General features: G+C 31.8%; 2 protein-coding genes across 3 annotated transcripts; both read left to right on the top strand.

Annotated features, from left to right (window-relative positions):
• The first annotated feature begins 7,383 nt into the window (after nt 1–7,383).
• Nucleotides 7,384–9,057, top strand: LOC114369295 (spermidine hydroxycinnamoyl transferase-like). Its single transcript, XM_028326498.1, has 2 exons — nt 7,384–7,844; nt 7,987–9,057. The coding sequence occupies exons 1-2, from the start codon at nt 7,435–7,437 to the stop codon at nt 8,921–8,923; spliced, it is 1,347 nt and encodes a 448-aa protein (XP_028182299.1). The 5' UTR covers nt 7,384–7,434; the 3' UTR covers nt 8,924–9,057.
• A 373-nt stretch (nt 9,058–9,430) lies between these two features.
• LOC114369296 (phosphoinositide phosphatase SAC1-like) lies at nt 9,431–17,612 on the top strand. 2 transcript variants are annotated; one of them, XM_028326500.1, is made up of 6 exons: nt 9,431–10,140; nt 10,373–10,560; nt 10,664–10,761; nt 10,917–11,050; nt 11,172–11,303; nt 12,282–12,435. In XM_028326500.1, the coding sequence occupies exons 1-6, from the start codon at nt 10,004–10,006 to the stop codon at nt 12,433–12,435; spliced, it is 843 nt and encodes a 280-aa protein (XP_028182301.1). In that variant the 5' UTR covers nt 9,431–10,003. The 2 variants fall into 2 exon arrangements, with proteins under 2 accessions (XP_028182301.1, XP_028182302.1); XM_028326501.1 differs by lacking the exon at nt 12,282–12,435 and adding an exon at nt 12,681–17,612 and having other exon boundaries at nt 9,432–10,140.
• Nucleotides 17,613–17,837: the final 225 nt, after the last annotated feature.

Here is a 17,837-nt window from a genome sequence, read left to right as displayed (position 1 = left end):
AATTAATTAATTTTTTTAAAAAATTAATATTATTTGATAAGTTGTAAGTTAATATTATTTTTTAATATTAGTACCAAAACATTTTAATATTTTTTTAAAATAAATATGTATTAAATTTTAACATTTTTATTTAAATTTAAGTTTTTTGTATTATTTTTTAATTTACAAAAAAATAATAATCCTTAACATTAGTAAAAATATAGAAAATATATTAAATAAAGCAATATGAAAAAATATAGAAAATATTAAATAAAACTAAAAAAATAAAACAGACACTAATTCCTTAAATAATTAAAATAAAAAATTAGTTATGATTTAAAAAAAAATACACTACGACTTTAAAGTCGTGCAAAAAAAAATTTGAAGTTGTAAAATAATTTAGGACTTCTATGAAAAAAAATCATTTACCACTTTAAAGTTGTGTTAAAAAATAAACTCTTACGACTTTAAAGTCGAGTTTAAAAATTTTTTACGACTTCAATGAAAAAAAGAAGAAGTCACAACTCAATTTACGACTTTCAATTCAAAAGTCGTAGGTTACCCAATGACTTATTCCTTTCGGGGTATTAATTTAATTTTTACCCCCACTTGATAAATTTGAAAAAAAAAATTCTCAAGTGGTCGTTTGCCCCATCCAAGTTAGTGTGACATTAAATTTCATATCAATATCCCAATAAGGATAATTTTTTTTTTGCCCCACCAAATTTCTAGAAGAGGACAATTTGTTTTATAAGTCATAACGGATGTTACGACTTTTGAATTGAAAGTCGCAATATTAATTATAAATTATATTTTTTTAATTGAAGTCGTAATATATTTTACAACTTTATGTTGTTTCGAAATAATAACTTTAAAGTTGTAAGAGTTTTTTTTACGACTTTAAAGTCGTAAAACATATATTTTTTAAAAATTGATTTATTAAAGTCGTAAATGAATTTAAGACTTTCAATATTTTTTTTGGGTATATTTTTTTAATATTTTCTACATTTTTTGTATATTTTTTATTTAATAGATTTTCTATATTTAATATTCTATATATTTTTTTATATGCTTTTATTTAATATTTTCTTAATTTTAGTATATTATTTTATTTATAATTATGTATATTTTTTGTTTATTGTTTCATTTAATATACTTTCTATATTTAATATTTTCTCTATTTTTAACTAATGTTGAGGATTTTAATTTGTGAATTAAAAAATAATACAAAAGACTTACATTTAAATAAAAATATAAAAATGTATTACATGTTCGTCTAACAAAATATTAAAATGTTTTGTAACTAATATTAACTTATAATTTATCAAATAATATTAATTTTTTAAAAAAATTTAATTAATTTTTACAATTATCATTAAGTAAATTAATAATTTTGTACATTAGTATTAATTAATTTTATTTTATAAATTATTTTAATATTAACAACATAAAATAATTTAGTGAAAAAAGTAGTTGTTAAAATAAAAACAACATAATACATTAACATAAAATGAACAATACAAATTAAACAAAAGCATAAAAAGTAGAAATATTATTAACCGTTAACTTGCTTTTATGCACAGTTACTACAATTATATTCTTCAGTCCTACACAATGAATATTTCTTAGACTTATTTGGAATTGGTTCATCCATCTTACTATGTATACGAGTAGTGGCGGGCTTCCGGATGTGTCTCATTGCTTTGAATGATCGGGCATAAAATATGAATCCAAATATTAAGGCCATTTATCTTCACTTCCAAAGGAATGAAACTAATGCTGATAAACTTTATAAATGTTTTCCAACTTGTATACAGGGTCAACAAAGTCATCGTAATTTAATTTGCAAGAAGTACATGTTGTAATTGCATGCGAGCAAGGAATTCGAAGTGTCTGAAATTCTCCACAGCCACACCACCATTCGTTCAATTTGATAGTGCATATCATTGCTCGTCGCCCAAGTCACATATTAGCTATTTCTTGAACCTCAAACTCCCTTATTTCCCAGTACATCTGAACATAATGCAAGGTAGAAATGTGTCAATTCTCTTGCATCATGACATATACCTCTTCAAAGTACATGTGTCCTGTATTTATCATATTCATGTCCTTAGTAACAAATGAGTCATTTATTTTATTAAATGTTTCGTTGACTAAGGCAGTAATAGGAAATGTTCGGGCTCCTTTCAAAATAGAATTTATACATTTGACAAGGTTGATAGTCATATGCCCATATTGTTTTCCTTCATCACAGGCTCGAGTTCATTTACTCTTGGGAATTTGGTTCAACCAATTTGCTGCTCGTGGAAACTCTGATTGCATTGTGAGTAACTTTGCCTTAATTTGTGGTTTCCTTATCTCATATCTTACGGCAAAAGACAAACTGATGAATAATATTAATGTTGAACACATAATAATGCAAGAATTTGATGCATGAAATGGTTAGAAGCTTACCCATATTGATGCCTTGTTTTTTTTACGTCAACATTTTTAAACTCTTTGTTAAAATTTGATGCAATACACAAAAGTTCTATCTGGCCCAGTCCACCCAATTCGTTCTGATGGTAGAGCTACTATATCCATTTCAAGTGCTTTCTATTTAGTTGTCCATGCCTTTTTGTATGTCGCAGTATAACCAAAGCATTGTAGCATGTATTTAATCAAGGTGTTGATTTGGATACCATAATTTGTTTTCACTGAGTGAACAATATTATGAATAATTACATATGAGTCTAACCTAACATGATCTTATGATATGAGTAAAGTTGTGCAAGTGAGTACCATTTATTTTCTTTATCTCCCACCTCCTGCGTATTTTGCTGAAGGATGCTCTCACCCTCTAATGACATCCATTACCATATTGTCGCTCTTGCTCTCTTCAACATCATAATTAAATGCATGTAGAAAATGAAATTGTTTAATGACATTCACAACTGCTTGTTTTGATTCAAATATCATGCCTTCTTAAAGGTCATAGGAGTCATTCGTACTGTCACTCCTTCTATTCTAATAAGGATTTAAGAATGGTAGATATTCTGATAGTTGGCTATTAATAGTTTCAAATTATGAAAATGACCCACACTGATTTTGATTGCTTGATCCTCCACTTTTGTGAACATCGTAGTCCTAATCCTCATCACTAAAATCGCTAACATTATCTCTTACTATGAGTTCTTCACCCGCCATCTCTGGACAAATAAAAGTGTAATTTATTAGTAAAAATGTGAATAATTTATAGTATCTAACATTAAATAAAAACATATTGAGAAGATCGTAAAATGACTACAATGACTTCTAAGGAAAATGTGAAAAGATGGAGAAGATTACCAATGAGCTCAAGTGCTAGACAATGTCTCTTTTATAATGGAGATGAAAGTCATATGTTTTGCATGAGTTCAAAGGAATTAAAGCCTCCATGACTTTCATTTGATGTATAGTATTTTTGTTATAAATAAGTATAACTTATAAAAATTTTGTATAAATAATAATAATAATTAAAACCATAAAGTTTTTTTGTTATAAATAATTAAAACCCTAAAATAATATTAACTTATAACATATAACATTTTTAAATAACTAAAACCCTAAAACAATATTAACTTATAACATATAACACTTTTAAATTACTAAATCCCTAAAATAATATTAACCTATAACATATAACATTTTTAATTAACTAAAACCCTAAAATAATATTAACTTATAACATATATGCTTGTTAAATAAATAAAACATAAACACGACTTTAAAGTCATGCCACATGTCACAACTTTAAAGTTGTTCCCTACCTCATGACTTCTAAACTACAATACCACCATTAACCTACCTAAAAACACTAAGGTCGTGGCCATTTTTACAACTTTGAAGTTAAGCCATGTGCTACGACTTCTAAGTCGTGTGACTCATGCATGAAAAAAATGGAAATAAGAATATTGGATATAAGGAAATGCAGGTTAGTCGTGCATGAAAATAATGGAAATAAGGAAATGCAGGAGGCTCGTGCAAATGGAAATAAGGAAATGCAGGTTAGGCTCATGCAAAACAAGAGAAAAAGGCAGATGAAGCTTGTGAATAATGCAAAAGAAAGTGAATATTGCATGTTAACTCATTGGCAAGTGTACCAAATTTGTCACAAGTAGTAAAGTACTCGGAAGTCCGAGTGTCGAATCCACAAGGACTTTGTTTGTACTTAGATTAATGCAAATCCAATTTAAAAGCAATAGATAAATAATTTAAAATAAAGATAAGAAAATATAGGAGATAAGATAAAGATTTAAAGGAAAGGATAAAAGATTTAAAGATAAAAATAGAAGATAGAGAAGATAAAATATTTAAATTAAGATATGATAAAGATAAAAGAAAATAGAAGATAAAAGATAAGATAAGAAAAGTAAAAGATAAAAATAAAATAAAATTCAGAATTTGATAAGGTTGGGACCTGACCTGCCTTGTTTGCCTAGGATGTATGAGTTTATGATTTTTCTTTATCAATTTAGGTGATTCTATTCTACCCACATCTGTTCAATTACTTACCCCTGATTCCTCATGATGACAAACCTATTTTATTTATTTATCTTCCAAATTCCTTTGCAAAGACTCAACAAATAAAATGCATGAAGTATGAATTCAAGATGTTTGCAAGAATGCATGTGCATAAAATTATCATTCTATTCCTAGCAATGATTTTCTTATGAAATCCTTTCTTTTTGTTCTATTAGAAGTTACCCTCTTCCGAGCGTCTAACCCCTAAAACCAAATCATGCATACCTTCTCTAAATCTGATTTAGAAGTTACCCTCTCCCGAGCGTCTAACCCCTAACAGAATATAAAGATGAATAATGCAAGATAAAAGCATAAAAGATAATAGAATAGAAAACACCTTTGCATTGATAAATAGTGAGTACATCATACATCGCTTGACTTTTAGGTCTGCCAAGCCCTAACTAGGGGTTTAGCCACTCATGGCCATTGAGGGCTTTCCAATGGATGGGGTATAAGAACTGATGGGATAAGAGGGTTGAAAGGAAGGGAGTAAATGAAATCCCTAGGTGAGGGGGTTCTACGGTTGTGTCTCCTCCTTGGCTTGACTCTCTTTTTATAATTGTTGGAGTGGACTTGGGCCTGATGCTAGAAATCTTCATTTTTTGATATTTTTGATATCTTTTGGATTTGTTTTGCTTTTAATCATATCTTCCAGAGATTTCCTGATATTTTGGATATTTTCTTGATCTTTTTCTCTTTTAATCTCTCATTTTCATATCTGCAAGTCATAAATAAAAAAAAATATCAAATCTTAATATTTAAGCCAAAGATAACTGCTAAATAAATATTTTTAAAGATATTTTCAATATATTTTTACTATCAAAATAACTCATATTTAGCAGTTATCATTGCAACTCATGCGTAAAGAGTCTTAGCTTGCATGACATGAATTATGGAAATGACTATACAAGAATTTACTATGCTGCTCGTGAATGATGAAGAATCTTAGCTCGTGAATGATATTGCAGACTGAATGATGAAACTCATGAATGATAACTTGAAGAACCCAAAGACTACACCTTTAACAAAGTTCAAACCTATGAGATTCTATTCTAGACATTCAACATGATCTCAAAGGCATGTCATTGTTTCTCATGTGAACTCAAAGGCATTACCTGAAGTCAAGTCATGTACATTGCAGAGGCATGAGATGCTCAAAGTTGGCTAATGACAAATGCATGACATGTGAACTCAAAGGTATGAATAATTTGCACTATCTACTGATGCATGACACGCGAACTCAAAGGAAACTTCTCTCATGTAGTCTACCTCCACTTGGTCTTTCATTCTTCTTCATTCTAATTTTCATCCCACCAAACTTCTCTCACAAAGCTTATTTCTTTTTCCCACATTCCACCTTTTCCATCCTTCTTGCAATCTCTTGTTTTTTTTTTTTTGAACCAATGGAACATGCATAACCTGGCCTATTGATGGCTCATTGTTGTGCCTACAACACAATCATATTTCAAATCAAGTATGGGAAGACCAAGAAAGAATGATTTGTCCAAGGTGTAATTATGTCTGGTCTTTTACGCATTTGGATCGTATAGATAATCGTGTGAAAAACTTAATAAATGAAGCTAGTTTTGGTCGTGTTATAACTATCAGCCAAATTGATATTAATCAGCATTTGGTCACTGCGTTGATTGAACGTTGGACGGTCGGTAACTTGTGTCATTACTGGTGATGTACATGTTGCTTATCATGTCTTACTTGGAGACATTCCACCTGATAAGTATATCAAGGAAAAAATGATTTATCTAATTTGGCTATGGCAAAATTTTCAACAACTTATTGATCGTGATGATGTGATTGCACAACATGCTAAAGCTCATATCATGATGCTCAAAGGCAGATATTTGATGCAAGATACATCAAGAACAAAGGTTTATTTTATGTATCTCTTTTTGTTATCAAATTTAACAGATTTACCATTAATGTCATCACCGACAAAATGAAAAAAAAAATATCGCAAAAGAAGTATATGGTAAGATATGACATTGGTAGACCACATATCTATAAATCCCTGCGTCACCATTAGCATATTTATTTATAACAATGACAACAGAATTTATGACACCAAGAATAATGCATTAATTCTACCATCCAACAAAGTTAGAGAAGCAAAAATGTACCGTTGGTAGAAGGCCACGTATAGCTTTACATTAACACAAGCATCTTGCACCAGCAGTGTCTATGCTGAGAACCATATATTGATAAATTAATAACAAAGATAATGCGTCATGATGCTAGTTGAAAGAAAACACCCATAAGATGATTCAAATGTAGTAATTTCTATTGTTAAACACGATCTGTATTTTTTTTTTTTACTTTTATTTAAATCACGGTAAATCATTATTTCCATTCACATTCACACACGTGTGTGTATATATATATATATATATATATATATATATATAAATTAACAGTTTGGAAGTACAATTAACCGCCATATATATTGCCATAAATACATATTAGCCGCCATAAAGTTTTAAAAAACAAAAACCGAAGAAGAAATTGTCTTTGGAAGTACAATTTCTTCTTATTAAAATCATCTTTTGAAACACAATTCACTTATTTTTGTAATTTTTTTAAAAATCTATCTATTTTGATAATTTATGAAAAAATATTACATCATTACAGTATAAAAGTCAACAATCATTTTGAAAACACTGAATGCCCATTTTTTTTTATCTTATATATTTTGCACCCCAGATAAAAAAAATCCGTTCCATAAGTCATAAAAAAAACTTCGTACCCCATTACCCAGAGACTCTTCGCTATACAAAGGCATGGGGGAGGGATGTTGTCATAAGATAATGTTTTTTACTATAAATATTGCTTTATATGTATAGCCAAGCCATGAAGCATATCCAGCCTCAGGCACATTAGTTCAAGCCTTCAAGCACAAAAATGATAACCATTGTTGCTTCTTACAATGTCACTCCAAATCAGCCAACTCCCAGTGATCCTATTTGGCTATCCGATAGTGATCAAATTGGGCACCTACGTCATGTAAACACTATCTATGCCTACAAATCAAGACCCAACAACACCATTGATATTGAGAGGATGAAGAACTCTCTTAGCAAGATTTTGGTGCCATACTATCCAATAGCTGGCAGATTGAAGCTGACAAAAAATGGTAGAATGGAAGTGGATTGCAATGCAAAAGGAGTGACATTGATTGAAGCTGAAAGCACAGCCACATTTGGTGATTATGGAGACTTTGCACCTTCCGATTCCACCATGGAACTTGTTCCAAAAGTTGATTATACTCGACCCTCAGAGGACATGCCGCTAATGCTAGTGCAGTTAACAAGGTTCTGTGGTTTTATTTTTTTTATCGGTAAATATTAGTTGTTAATTAGAATGTTAGTTTTTTGTTAGCAAGAGTAGATTGAACCCGTTATCTTTCCTCTTTTTCATTCTCTTTTATGCATCCAATCCATCTTATATATCCAGGTTCTGTGGTGGTGAAGGTCTTGCCATTGGAGTTGCTTTCTCTCATCCTTTGGTTGATGGTACTGCCGCTATTTTCTTCATCAACCGATGGGCAAAGCTGGTTCGAGGCGAAGAACTGGATCCCAATGAAGTTCCTTTTCTTGATCGAACACTACTCAAATTTCCAGAGCCATCAGAACCATGTGTTGATCTCCCAGAGTGGAAGCCTGTAAGGTTCATGCCAGACAACATTGCTGAGCAAAACAAGATAAGTGCTATATTGTTGAAACTCTCATCAAGCCAAGTGGAGAAGCTGAAGAAGAAGGCTAATGAACAACCTTCAAAAGAAGGGGTAAGACCTTATAGCAGATTTGAAGCTATTTCTTCTCATATATGGAGATGTGCATCTAAGGCTCATCACGCTCATGCATCTGATGAGAATCACCAACCAACTGTAGTTACGTTTAGTGTTGATATTCGCAATAGATTGAATCCACCTCTCCCTCAGAATTATTTTGGGAATGCTTTGGCAAAAACACTGACTCCTAAGTGTAGTGTGGGAGATATCTTATTAAACCCATTAAGCTATGGGGCTCAAAAGATAAGGGATGCGGTTTATGCGGTTACATATGAGTATATAAGGTCACACATAAGTTATGTTTTAGGGCAAGAGCAATTGGATAACATAAGGGCTTTTTTCTCGGGACAAGGAGACCTTATTAATGAACCCTATTCTGGGAATCCTCATAACATTCTCATCACAAGCTGGATGAGCTTGCCAGTGTATGATGCAGATTTTGGTTGGGGAAAGCCTGTGCACTTTGGTTTAGCAAAAGTATTTCGAGAAGTTAGGGCACATATTATTATAAGCCCTGATGGAGATGGTGTTCTTATTTCCATGAATTTCCTGACAGCACTTATGGATCTTTTTAAAAAATTCTTCTACGAGGATATATGAAGAAATATCCACACCAAACCAGCTTTGTGCAAGGAAGAATTACATGTGACTCGTCATTTTCTTTGATCAATAATTTACATGTGATTTACCGTTTAATATGTTAAATAATTAAAGATCCTGTTTTTATTACGTGATTTATTTTCTTTTATTTTTCATGGTGGTATATTTGAGTGTATAATCTTTGTTTAAAAAAATCTGTACATTTAAATTATAAAATTTATCTAAGGATTGTGAAAATTATGATAATTTTAGTTTTCATCACTACTACAAAAATGTCTTTTTATGTCGTCTTATCTACATCGGTTATAAAAAAACCGATGTAGATGGAATTTTTAAAAATAAAATAAATTTTTTTAAGCTAACGACAGCGATTTTATAGAACCGCCTTCAATGTGAAGGTTACAAAGGCGGTTTTATAAAAACCGTCTTTGTTAGTCACCAAACTACTACGGTCTTTTTGACAACTGCATTTAATTTGAAGTTATAAATTTTTTAATTATTTTTTATTTCAGTTTTCCCTCTTTATTAATAAAATATATTATACAAAACGTCTTCATTTATGCGAATTTGGATGGAAGATTCTGGAAACGTTCCTTTCACCCTCATCAGATCGATAACAGAGGAAGAGGAAGAAGGAAGAGGAAGAGTCTGAGTCGCTCGTCAGTCGCTGCAACGGGATGATGATTGTAGCCAAATGCAAAGCCACGTGGACCGCCCATGCCGGCGCATAGGACAGCCTCGTAGTACAAAAACGGGTTTGCCATAGCACCGCGCCGGTAAAGTGCTGGAAAGGGAATCGAGTGGATGCGATTGCGGCGAGGGCAAGGTTGAGGTCTAGAGGCGAGGAATCGGCGGCGACATCGCAGTCGCGGCTAGAGGACTCGACGATGTTGCTCTAGCTGGGGCTCAAGTTCTTAACATTTTCCAAAGGGAGAGGGAAGTTTGTCTTGGCCTTAGGGCCACGAAACTCTCGTGCTGCGGCGTCGTAGGCACGCGCTGTCGCCTCCGCAGTGTCGAAGGTTCCGAGCCAGACGCGGCTCTTCTGGCTGGGATCTCTGATCTTCGAGGCGTATCTCCCCCATGGCCTCTTTCTCACTCCACGAAAATGCACCTCCGGTGATATTGATGATACATGCAGGAGCCATCAGCCATGCTCATGTGGGATCTGCATCTGTGTTGGTTGGTGATATTGATGATGCATTGGACTCTGAAAAAAGGTAACGTTCTTCACATTATTAACTAATTCAAGTATTATTTGTCATTCTGGCCTTGTTCTTATCGTAATATTGCTACCATTGTATCTGCAAGTTGCATAGCAAGCAATATTCTTTGATATCAGGAATTATCTGTATTTTGCAATTTGCAATGATATTTGGTTTTACATTGTGTCTATCTGGCTAAAATAGTAATGGTTGGATTATTTTTCTTTGTCATGAATTGTTTCTGCAGGTACTTGAAAAGGGGTGTGAATGATCGGGGGAGGGTTGCTAATGATGTTGAGACAGAGCAGATTGTCCTTGATGAAGAATCAGGCTCTTGCAAGGGAAAGATGAGTTCAGTTGTGCAAATGCGTGGATCAATACCACTTTTCTGGTCACAAGAAGCATCCAGATTTAGCCCCAAGCCTGATATAATTTGTATGAGAGTAGTTGTGATTAATATTTATCGTGTTCATTGTTAAATTCTATGCTTTTATAATACATCTAGCTCTCTTTTGACGCCCCCCGTTTTGACTTCCAGTGCAGAGGTATGATCCAACATACCAAGCAACAAAATTGCATTTTGAAGACCTAGCTAAGAGATATGGCAATCCAATTATTGTTCTGAATTTGATTAAGGTAATTCCTCATATAAAAATAGTTAGTGCGTTAACAAATATGAATTTACATGTTTTTTTATTCCTTTCACATTTTTTCTTTGCATTAATGAAATGCTTCTTTTATAAAAAGATAATTTATACTTTGTTGTTACTCATTTAAATGATGAAATACAGACAGTTGAGAAACGGCCTCGAGAAATGATGTTGAGGCGTGAATTTGCAAATGATGTTGGGTATCTGAACCAAATTCTACCAGTGGAGAACCATCTTAGATTTATTCACTGGGATTTTCACAAGTTTGCAAAGAGGTAAGCATGTTACGCTTTATCTTTTTGTCTCACGGTAGCAGTCTCTTCATTTTTTTTTTCTTTTTTTTGCATTTCAAATTTAAATTTGACTATTTCCTATTCTTCTCTGTCATTTTCAAAGCAAGTCTGCCAATGTTTTGGCAGTTTTAGGAGCTGTAGCAAGTGAAGCGCTCGATTTAACTGGTTTTTACTACAGTGGTAAACCCAGCATCATTAAGAGAGCCAACAAGAGCAATCAAACAAGCACAGGGAGGTATGTCCATCATTGAAATTGTTACTTAACATTAAACAGTCTTTTTCTTGTTTCTTCATGTAAGTTTTAGTTGAATCATAACTCTTAACTTGAAAGAAAGCAAAGATATGAAAAATGCAGGGATATGTGACCTTTTCCCCTTCATAACTTTTGTTATGAGGTTTAACGACATGTTCTTGTAGAGACAGACTGTCTGTTATATATGATCTTTCCACAATTAGAGGATATAGAACTAGTAGTCTCCATTAAAATGATAAAATGATTGAATAAGCTCATATCCTTTCTTTTCATTTTTTGGATCTTATACTTAAGATTTCCTGTGTTATCTATTTTTGGATTTTGAACTAGAAGATTGCTTTGGATAATCAATTTTCGATGACTGAGGGGAAACTTGATTTAATCTGTAATGAATAATGATGATTGCTGACAATAATGAACTGCTAGGTCTTAGTAGCAATGCCACCCAAGAAATAATAGCATTATACCAGTAGTCAACTATCTATGTTATCTCTCCTGTTAGGGTCTTTAAGCCTAGGCTCCATTTTGGGGGATAAGATGTAGTTTAAAGCTGTAATTTGATTCTGGTTTTATATTTGTATTGCACAAGGATTTATAAAGTAAATTGTAATTTTACATTTAAGTCTATGTTGTTGATTAGATGTATGATTTAGATTTTATAATAACACATAATATTGTTACCATAACTTCAAACTTAAATGCATAAATAATTCAATGAGTATTTTATTTTGATGGTGGTAAGGTAACAACACTTGTGGCTATATCAGTAGAGTCTCTACTGGAAAAATGGAAAATGTTAGAGATTTAATATAAAATCATTGATGCCAGTGTTATTTCCGGGTGATTCTTATTTTTACTGAATATTATTGCAGTTCTATTTTATAATTGTAAAAGTGCAAGATGTTGCTTTAGAGAAAGGAAGTTCTATTTTTATCTTCAACTCATTATGTATTTTTATAGGGATACTTCACTGAGAGATCTGAGAGCTAGTTCTGTGGATCTTGTGAGGATTGGGAACAGTAATGAAATGATAAATTCTGTGGTTAATCAAGACAAAGAGACTGACATGAATTTAAATATAGCTCCATCATTAAGCAAGAAAAGGGTTTTTTGATTGGACAAAATTTAAATATAGTTCTTAACATGTTTGTCATGTTCTGTTATTAGAATTGAAATTTATCTCAAGGTTTGTACTAAAAAAATATGTAGATTAAATTAAACTCCAATAGGAGAAAACTGCATGACGCAATTCACACTTAGTTGAAGATAAAAATACGAGAAAACTGATTTTCAGCTATCTCCTTAACTATGGTTTAGAAGGTGAGTGTGTTCTCTGCTCACCTTATCTATGGTTCACAGGTGAATGGTTCAGTGATCCACTCACCATCAGAGTTTGATGCAGCTTCAATGGCTTTTGAGATCCCTCTCCTAACCTATGGTTAAGAGGTTAGTTGATTTTCAGCCCTTGTGTTTGTTCTTGTCTTGGTTGAGAATACACATGTATTGCATAATAAGACAGAACTCTGAAAAAATGTCTCCATTCATCTTCACCTACTACATCATATACATCCTTAATCCTTCAATGACTAGTTGTAGTTGTAAGCCCCTAATCTTTGTCTGATTTCTGATTAATCAAATGGGAAAACTAGTTTTTGTTTGCATTTTAATCTATGTGGTTTGACAGATTTTTTTTATTGAATTCAGTGGGACTAATTGTTGGAGATGTGTGTGTTCTCAAGTTAAACGTATGTTTTTGGATTGGTTGAAAAAGGTTTTGATGGAGTCTCTAGTACATAACTATGTAGAAATTATGAACAAATTTTTCTATTTACTGGTGGTATTTATCAAGTTGATTTAAGTGATTATTTAAAAAATTTGATTTTTTAATCTTAGAATTAATTTATGCTAATTCTCATATTCAAATAGATAAATGACCAGGAAAATTAATAAAAGTTCAAGAAAAACACAAATGAACTATAACGGAAGTTTGTGAAATATTTGGGATAACATTAAAGTTTGAAAAAAAATGCCTAGCAGAAAGAAAGAGTATTTATGGTGGAAAAAAAAAATGCCTAGCAGATAGAATATTTAGTCCATTTATTATTTTCTCTATTTATATTTTTTAATTTCCTTCTATCCTTCTTCCCTGCATCCCATTTTGGGTGGAGGTCTACCATTTTACTCAAAACCATACAAAAAAAAAAAAATCAATTCCAGTGGATATTTAATTTAATTTTATAAGTGGTAATAAACCGTGTTCTCTAAAAATGGGGTGTATTTAGCTGAAAAGAAGACAGGAAAGAAGTAATAAAAAAAGAGAAAAAAAGATAGAAATGAGGTAGAAGCATATATAGTTTTTATAACCAGATCAATTTGATTATTATACTATCATGCAAATAGTATTTTTATCATGCACAAAGTATTTTTATACTATCATGCACATAGTATTTTTATCAAATATTATTTGTTAAGTTACCAAATAAACTAATGCATAATTAAAATAATAAAGGAAAAATTCACAAAAACAGAAAATATATAGAAAGCATATATAGAAAAGCTTTAAAGAGAGAACAGTGTAGAGAAAGCATATATAGAAAACCATGGACGTTGTATGTATACTATAAAGTCAACAAAAAGTACTAATAAAATTGTGGATGCTGAAAGAGTTAGTTAATATAAGCAACATAGCTTCTTGTATTGTATTACATATTTGTATTGTATTCAGTAACTAATTTGATAGCTGAAAATTGACCTGGGTTCATAAATTTCAAAAAATAAAAAAAAATGTCTCATTCTACATCGGTTCAAATATAACCGATGTAGAAACAATCACTATTCTACATCGATTCTAACATCACAGCCGATATTAATGTCAATGTTTACATTGTTTGGTTAAAATCGGTTTTGTATTGAAAATCGATATTGAAGCTACATTTAAAAATATTAGAACGTGAGTCCTATTTTCCTCGCGCTCTCTTCTCCTCCGTCTAAGGTTCGTGTTCATGACTCTATCTCAACATCTGCAACCCCTGTGACAGCGTGCCACCGTGACACCTCGCCACCATGCCCAGGTATTTTGTTGTAACCTTATTTTCCGTGACTCTGTCAATACCATTGTTGCAACCTTGTTTTTATTTTATCCACACTTTGGTCAAGCATAAGTACCTATTATGTATATGTAATTAGGTAATGTCGTGAATTGCTAAATGCATATTCCAAGCCTTTTAGTTCCATTTTAACTTGGTTTGTCGCTATTCCCTTTATTTTGTGGCTGGCTCAATCAATTACCAGAGCAATTGTACAAGAGTTTTTTTTAAAAAAATTTTAAAGGTATGATTTTTGTTACATTTCCTTTTTCATACATATGATGATTTATTTGATAGCACTGGAGTTACAAATCTTGTTTCACTGGTCAATGATCTAAGGGTTTCTAAAAAAAAAGGACAGTTACAAGGTAAATGTACTATCTGTGTTCTATCTTTAGACGGGAAGATTGTTACTGCTTCCCTTTTTAATAGTACTTGATTCATAGCAAATAGTTGTGGCCATGTGCATGGCAGGCCCTTTGCCCATGTTCTTAAAGCTAGAGATTTTTGTGTAAAAAGGTGTTTGACTTGTATCTATTTTTCATTGGTTCATCTTAGTATTTGAATAGTCATGGACAGGGAATCAACTTGCACTATTCTCAGTTAATAGCAATAAGTAGTATGAGTCATGAGTTCTAATATTATATTTGCTCATGGTAAGTAATATGAATCATCATATTTGTTTTTCCCTAGACCAAAGGGGAGTGATCTCATTAATTGCAACCAAGGGAGAAAGTTGGTTCTCCAATGGTATTTGTATATGATGATCAGATTCAAGAGGTAAGGGATTGAGAGATCGCAGCAAACCTTAAGGCAACTATGGTTAGCCATTTTTTATAACTTCCTTCCTTAACCTTAGTCTTTGTCACTAATGTCTATTTTCCTATAGGGTGATCACTCACAACCCCTCAATTGGGGGGTTTCGGTTTGCTTGTTCTTGGTTGTTGTTTTCTTTTTTAAAGTGCTTCAAATATAATTAGGTAAACATAGACATTTAAACCAATGTGAAGTAACTGTTGTGTGTTAGTATCATTCAGAAACTACTATTTATATGGTTGCTAAAGTGCATACAAAAAAAAGGATTTTCAGGTGTGGGGTCACATGTATTATAGGAGGCAAGTTGGCAGCACCAACTTAACAGTTAACTTAACATCAGTTAAGTTGTGTTTGGTCTCTCACTTGGATCACCAACTTAATAGCTTCCATGTTTTGCTTCTTTTTTTTTTGCATGTTCTCAACTTGTGGACATTCGTGGTTGATAAACTATGGTGACGTTTGAATAGAGTGATAGAGAGGGTGAGGACTATAAGAGGAAGTGGTGGTCAATGTAGGTAGTAACTGGTGAGGTAGTTTTTCTACTGAGGATTAAAATAAAGACTACTACTACTATCACTTGCCACGTTAGGATGGTATTTACATGAATAGTAGCAGATTTAAGTTCTCAACTGCATAACTAATAGATTAAATAAATTGAAGAAAGTTTGCATGATAAATTGAACGCACTTCTTATTTATCTGGTTCTATATTAGCGGAAATGGCAACTTAATGTACTCATTGCTTACAGTGATTATCACGGTTGCTACATAAATATCGCTAGCATCAATTTTGGTACAACCAAATGATGACAAGGACTTAAGGTTTTTTATTATGACCCAAATATTCAATTAAATTAACATAATGAACTAGCTCCAAAAGATTTTTGACAACTATAACCTCGTGGAAGTGTAGAAAATGAGTTGTAAGATTAATATTCTTGATTCACTTTGCACTTAGTTTACTATAACTACCACTTATAAGAAAATTGTTCATCAAATTTGTTTATTGTATGAATAAATTTTATGACTCAAACTATAATTCATCACATTGATTCAGCACTTAGTTTAGTATAACTACCACTTATAATTTTTATTGACTGTTTTATGCGTCTTAAATGAGATGAATTTGTTTTGCTAAGATGAGACTTGTTTTGTAGTAATGGTTTGATCACTTGCTTTTCCTCTTGTTGACTGCTTTATGTGTCTCTAATAAGATGAATTTGTTTTGGAAACAAATTCATTGGTTCTTGGTCAGAAATTGGTATGGATTCCACTGCCAAACTCAAATATGTGTAAGGCACCTAAAGCCCTTTAAGTACACTTCTTATATATCTTTGGGTCTGTGTGCATGCTTGGTCTATTTTGTTATTCATAATTTCTCTAGCATAAATAATTTTTTTAATTATAGGACAACTCCAAAACCTCCAGGCAATATCACTGTCACCAACCCTAACTATTTCCTCTAACTTTGAGGTACATTCCCCTATGGTTTATTATTTGTGCTGACTGATGGTGTGCTTATTGGGTGCATGTGCTACGACATGGTTTTCCATTCTTTGACTTTTACACAATATGTTTGTTTATTTCCATACTCAATTGAGAGAATCGTCTCCATTCTTTATCTATTTAAAGAGGTTACTTACATGTAGGTTGATTATACTGACATGGTCTTCCAATAAGGTATCTTTGGTTTAAAATAATTTCACCAGTGAAAAGTAGGCATGTTAACATTAGCACTGTTTGTCTGGGACTTGGGACTAGTTGACACCAACGAGTACTCGATGACAATGATTGCTAAGAGACTTAATACAAATATACCTGTATGAGTTGAAGTATTATTCATTTGTTATATCTCTTTTTGTGTGTGGTTGTGTTTTGTTTTTAATCTATTTTAGTAGCAAATATAATATATAAACTTGAAGTTAGTTACATGGAAGCATTCAAATATAAAGTCAAGGGTCATTGTTCATTTCATGTAAAGTCTTACTTGATATATCCAAGTTTGTCTTATATCTCACTTAGCATTCAAATATTTAATTTGTAGGCACTATTTGTCTTCTTGTTTGCGTCGTGATCATGACATTCTAGCAATGGTTTTGTATGTTGTTGTATGTGATTAATGACCAGTGCTTTATATACAAGTTTTGTTCATCATGAGTAAACCTTAAATTCCCGTTTGAGATTGAATATACTGATTCTTGCAAATAGTTTGCATTAATCGTTGTATTGAATCTTGAATTATCCGTTTGGACAGTTTGGGAAGAGTCGTATTTTTATGGAAGATTCATACGTTAAGGTTAACATTATTTTGTTGAATTTGATGAAATTTCGGAACAATGCATTTCTAGTTGTTCTCTGAGTGCATACTCCTATTTTATATAAGTACCCAAAAAAAAAACAATAGTTAAAAATGCAAATGAGAAGTATAACAATTAAGAATCAAAATATAAATAATATATATTTTAAATATCATCAAACCAAATTCACATAACATTTTTTTTATAAAAGATATATAATGTATTTTTTTACTTTTAGTGCCTTTTCTCTTGCTATCTTTAAATTTATTTCTTAAAATTAAGATTTTTGAGTAATGTGTTATCTATATCAAGTTATTT

This window comes from Glycine soja, chromosome 10 (genome assembly GCF_004193775.1).
Source record: "Glycine soja cultivar W05 chromosome 10, ASM419377v2, whole genome shotgun sequence".
Classification (NCBI taxonomy): Eukaryota; Viridiplantae; Streptophyta; class Magnoliopsida; order Fabales; family Fabaceae; genus Glycine; species Glycine soja.
Note: the sequence above shows the minus strand (reverse complement) of the source record. Positions and strands in the feature narration are given on the sequence as shown.

Excerpts from the sequence above, each read along its gene's own strand:
- LOC114369296 (XM_028326500.1), top strand. The coding sequence starts at position 10,004 with ATGGCCTCTTTCTCACTCCACGAAAATGCACCTCCGGTGATATTGATG. Across the intron at positions 10,762-10,916 it reads TTGTTCTGAATTTGATTAAG|ACAGTTGAGAAACGGCCTCG; the intron begins GTAATTCCTCAT and ends GATGAAATACAG. Across the intron at positions 11,051-11,171 it reads TTTCACAAGTTTGCAAAGAG|CAAGTCTGCCAATGTTTTGG; the intron begins GTAAGCATGTTA and ends TCATTTTCAAAG.
- LOC114369295 (XM_028326498.1), top strand. The coding sequence starts at position 7,435 with ATGATAACCATTGTTGCTTCTTACAATGTCACTCCAAATCAGCCAACT. Across the intron at positions 7,845-7,986 it reads ATGCTAGTGCAGTTAACAAG|GTTCTGTGGTGGTGAAGGTC; the intron begins GTTCTGTGGTTT and ends TTATATATCCAG.